The 5,187-nt window shown below is 36.7% G+C and overlaps 1 protein-coding gene across 1 annotated transcript; it reads right to left on the bottom strand.

Annotated features, from left to right (window-relative positions):
* Window positions 1–796: 796 nt before the first annotated feature.
* On the bottom strand, window positions 797–3,405 carry FABP2 (fatty acid binding protein 2). The gene is made up of 4 exons (XM_026847643.1): window positions 3,330–3,405; window positions 2,488–2,660; window positions 1,787–1,894; window positions 797–847 (listed from the first exon to the last, which is right to left on the bottom strand). Exons 1-4 carry the CDS (start codon window positions 3,394–3,396, stop codon window positions 797–799), a joined length of 399 nt encoding a protein of 132 aa, XP_026703444.1. The 5' UTR covers window positions 3,397–3,405.
* Window positions 3,406–5,187: the final 1,782 nt, after the last annotated feature.

Raw genomic sequence — 5,187 nt, 5'->3', positions numbered from 1 at the left:
GGTGAGACACTGGCCCAGGTTTCCCAGAGCAGCTGTGGCTGCCCCCTCCCTGGCAGTGTTCCAGGCCGGGTTGGACGGGGCTGTGAGCAACCTGGGCTGGGGGAAGGTGTCCCTGCCCATGGCAGGGGATTAGAACTGGATGCTCTTTAAGGCCCCTTCCAACCCAAACCATTCTGTGATTAATAAATTGGAACAACTCATAATTTTTATGTTTAAAATGATAGTCTTACTTTTAGAAACAAATACAATGGAATTACTCTATGTGAGGTATCTGTATATCATCATTATGTGTTTTATATCATTCCTATTGATATGAGCATGATATATTTTATGTTTATTCCATATTTATATTTACATAGTATAGACTTAGAGACATGGGTGTTGTCAGGTTTCTTTTAGGTTTTGCCAGCCTTATTACACAATATTCAATACATGGAGAAACTGTTTATTGATATAAATATTATGGTAAGGAAACTAAGTTGCTATTTGAGGACCAGAGCAAATAATACTTAAGTTCTGCTTATAGAAAGTAGTTTCTGCTGCCTTTTATAGTATGGCACTCAGGTAGGACTTGGTACAAATAACATTTTAGCATTTGTATCAAACTGTAGTTGGATTTTGTTTATTCAAGGCAAAACAGTAAACATAAGGAATTAGCCTGTGTTTTCAACAGGGCTAAGTAATTGCCATTTAGGAGGTGCTGTGAGGGCATAAAAGGAAAAAAAAAAAACCCAGAAGATACGTAGAAATGGCCTTTTTTTCTTTTTTGATTCTGGTGCTGTTCTGGGTGAAATACTTAGCCCCTTTTGAAGATTCTCTTGGCTTCAACTCCTTCATATACATAGGTCTGTTAAGAAATTAAGAAGAAAAATCAGTGGCTGCTCCTACAAAGTTTCATTTCACAGCTGCTATTGAGAGATGGTCAATAGTGAATTAATTGTGACTGGTGGCTGTGTGGGGCCTACCAGCCCTTGTGCAGGCTCTGAGGAAAGGAACATAAGGAAAACAGCCTGTTGTCAATAGGCATAAATTCTCTATGCAAATATTTGAACCACCGTGGGACAGCTTTTGGGAGCTTCAGAAAAAAACACCAAAGCATTGAAGTGTCATATTCTCAATACCACTGCTTAAGAAGTTTCACCCGTGTGACTGCTTTTATTAGAAGTGTGAAGAAGCACTGAAGGGTTGGACTGTATGTTTTTGATATCTCAAATCTCATACCTGACCATAAGTTTGGCTTTTTTTATTTATTCTTTTAAGAAGCTTAGGACCCATTAGCAGAGAGGATCTTAAAGCATTACAGTTCACTTCAGTTTCTGGTTTTACTGTAAAGCTGTGAAACATTTCCCTTTTGTCTCAAATTTACCCCTCGGTACCATCATCCCTGCCCCAACCCCAAATTTGTTTTAAAAGAGCAGTTATCAGTCATTGACAACATTACCCTGTAGTAAGCTCCTGTGGCAAGGCAGACACTTGGAAAAGGGCCTTCAGTCAGAAAACATCTACATAGTGTATATATCTATATCCATATATAACTCCTGTATACAGCTTGTATTCACATGCTTCAGCGTAAGATACAGTTCACGTGGGTAGAAAAATGTAAAAGTCACAGATTGCAAGGTTTATTTTAAAGTTTTAAATTTTGATAGATTACGCGACTTGAGAATTTTAACTGAAGATAAATGAGGTTATTTGACTTGAAGAAAATACTTCCTACTTGCAAAAGAGCTTTTAAAACTTTTTCAGTTCATTACTTTGTAAGGTTGTATGTGACTGCTTAACTCACCTGAACAAGTTCTTCACCTACGATTTCTCTGTGTGCTGTGAGTACTTTTCCATTATCTTTCCTAGTGAATGTTCCTACAAGTTTATTTCCTTCCATGTTCCAAGAACCCTATAACAGGAAAAAAAAAAAACCTAATATTTTGCAATAGATATGACACTAATTTGATTTAAAGACTTGCAGGAATGCTTAAAACTAAGAAGACATTAAAACAGTGGAATAATGCTTTTTTTGCACATTGATGGAAAGGCTGTAAAAATAAAATTTTAATAAAAACACTAGTTTATTTAATTGCATAACAGTCAAGCTAGAGTTTTTTAGTGCTCAGTACATGTTATTTTAATTAATTGTATCAACAGAAAAAAAGTAATTTCTTATAAATACCCACACTACACTCTAGGTGGTGTACTTGAATATTATAAGAAGTAAAATTGCAATCACCTGGATTTTATCATGTGAAATTGCTACGTACTCGGCTTTTTGGGCATTCTATGGAACCCTGAGTTTCAGGGTACAGTGTTGAACCATTAACAGTTAAGACTACCTTGCGGATTTGTATATAAGCTACAAGCATTCCTGAACAGTCACACTTTAAAAGTAAAATTTTAATTGAAAAATAGGAAGACAAGTCATTCATCTGTAAACTGTATTTTGTAAACTTATTATCATATAATAAATACATAATTATATGAAAATTCTCTTACAGTAAGTTCAGTCCCATCAGCCAGACTGTACTCAAAATTGACTCCCAGAGTGAATTCAATATCTATATTACGGAAGGTGCTTGATTCTTTGACAGTAAATTTGTTTCCATCTTGTTTAATAGTGATCTTCAGATTATCGTGGGCTCCTAACTTTCTTTTCATCACATTAATACCTAGAAAAATCAATATCAATCAGAAAAAACGTCCTAAAGCATCTTATCTGTCTCTTTTAGGTGACTTTTATGTGGTCAGATGACCAGCATTCTGACCCAAATTTGTATTCTCTTTCACTTTTTATTGAGGCCTTTTTCACCAGTACAGATAAAATACGAACCACTGTCCAACTGGAATGTTTATGTTTATATCCATATAACGTACAGTTTGTAAAAAGTAAGTATCAGGATGTTAAAATTACTTGAATCACGTGTTTATATAAAATTGAAAAATGATGATTTCCACCCCATGTAATTTCCAAACTAGTTTCATGTTATCAAAATAATATTCCTGCTATAGAATTCTGCTTTAAGTTCATAATTCAAATTCTCTGAGCCTTTTCCTCAAATGTAGACTTAGAGATTCTTTCCTCTTCTGAAATAAATCTGCAGAAGTTAGTTAAGTTTCTTAAACTTAACATAATATAATTAATCAGAACATTTCCCAGTATCTTCATCCCCCTCCTTGTCATGGAACTATTTGAAAATACATGCAGTACACTATGTAAGGGCAGAGCAGCAAACAGCACAAGGACAGCCTAGTCAGAAGGTAGTTCACAGACAGCTCGTGTTTGTTTCCAGCCACATTGGTATTATTCTTGTAGAAAGCATTGGAAAAGTAAGACTTACCCATTGCCTCCATGAACTTTTCATAGTTTTCATTTCTGTCTATTTTCCAAGTACCATCAAATGCCATGTTTTTGTCTGTAGGAGGACTGTTCTGAAGTAACGTATCTTTGCAAAGAGAATTTATGTACTAGCTTATCTTGAAAGCAATTTACAGGATGATGTGGCTGACTAAAGCTCAACTGATGCACTGATCTTTTCAAGGAGAAGTTTACTGTAATCAAATTTCCAATTGTGACCACACTGCTTGCTGAATCTCTCCCTTATTGCCCCTCAATCACAACAGTATCTTTATTTCTCATCTCAATAAAGAATTGCTAATCCATTCATTATATTCACCATATTTGAGTTGTAGTAAAAGTCAGGTATCTAGTAAAAGCAATAATTAGACTAAGAAAATTTCTTGATGGTTTCCATTTCTATTGTATCTTCATGCTTGTGGGAGAGTCTTTATGAAACTGGAGGAAATATATTTACCCAACTAACCAAATACAAACCTCTACTTGGTCTGTTATCATTTGGTAGAATCTGTTCTGCTTAACATAATAAGCATGGGGCAGAGAATTTACTGAATGTCTGCAGGTTGTTTCAGAAAACGATCCACTTGCTTCTAGTCTAGTGATGAGCTATGAAAATTGGGATGATATTCTGTATTCATGTGCTCACTCTTTAATATATAGTTCAAATTCTGAGCAGTTTGTACAAATTTTCTTCATTATAACACATCAGGGAATGTTATGTGCATCTAACCCATTCCTACAACAGAAAAAGATGTGCATGCAGCTAGTGAATTTACCGGATGTGGTTGATTTCCAGATTTTGTCTGTTCAAGAATAGTGAAGAATGTGAGTCTTCCCTGACTCCCCCCCTCCCCTTCCCCTCTAATTGGTGCTACTTGAAACTGAGCAAAACTATTGGCTCAGTTTTGGTTTTGGCAAGTTTAGGGTTATAATCATTCTGTTCATATGGATGCCATCAGCTTTGCTATCTCTTAGCTTCAAAATGTAAATGTAAACCCTGAAAGCCCAATTGGATTTTGCTATGGTCTGTACTCACCAAATTTTAACAGTGACTCATGTTATTATCTTGTATATCTGTGGATTGCAGCCTGGAACAAGAGGTTTTATTGAAGTGTAACTATAAATTTAGAACTTTGCTAGCGATACCACAACAGTGTGACTTTTCACTCCAGTCAGCTTCATTTTGAATATTAATCTGGCTAACAGACTGGAGAGGAAAAATATCTCGAGTATTTCTCACTCGATGAAAAGAAAAGAGAATTTATGTTCATGTTGTTGCAAGTGATGGAGGGAAAGGTACCATACTTGCAGCCAAAACAGAGTACTAGAAGCTGACCATGCATTAGAGTTCAGATTAACTTTTCCAGACCCTTTGGTCTTTTGAAAGATGAGATTTGGTGCAAGCTAGTCTGTGAACCTCATGTTGCAACTACAACTATTCCAGTTTGACTCTCCCAGCAGTAATTTGCAGCGGTTATTTTGGGTCTGCCAACAGACATGCTTTTATGAATGTTTCCTAATTAATTTCATTTGAAGTGAGCCACCTCCTGTTACACAGCAGATGTTTCAAACCAGGGAGTTTTGCATAAACTGTGTGGGGAGGGGTAGGGAATATGAAGAATCTCATTTGCCAAATGAGTGGTTGCTGTGAGGGCACAGTAACCCCAGCATGGGATCACGCTGAACATGTTGGATCACTAACCTGGTGAGCCAGTGCAGCTGCAGCTGGGAGAGCAGGAACCCACAGACATGTCCCTGTTCTGGGTGGGAAGGTTCACCTGCAGGTGACAAGGATTGGGGTTGTGGACACATGTCCTTTTCTTGTCCTCTTGTCTGCCACT

This window comes from Athene cunicularia (genome assembly GCF_003259725.1).
Source record: "Athene cunicularia isolate RWA chromosome 4 unlocalized genomic scaffold, athCun1 chr4_part2, whole genome shotgun sequence".
Lineage (NCBI taxonomy): Eukaryota > Metazoa > Chordata > Aves > Strigiformes > Strigidae > Athene > Athene cunicularia.
Note: the sequence above shows the minus strand (reverse complement) of the source record. Positions and strands in the feature narration are given on the sequence as shown.

Bases quoted from the DNA above. Each gene is read 5' to 3' on its own strand.
- FABP2 (XM_026847643.1), bottom strand. From the start codon at position 3,396: ATGGCATTTGATGGTACTTGGAAAATAGACAGAAATGAAAACTATGAA. The intron at 2,661-3,329 runs GTAAGTCTTACT...TGATTTTTCTAG, and splicing joins AAAGTTCATGGAGGCAATGG to GTATTAATGTGATGAAAAGA. The intron at 1,895-2,487 runs GTAAGAGAATTT...TTCCTGTTATAG, and splicing joins CTGATGGGACTGAACTTACT to GGTTCTTGGAACATGGAAGG.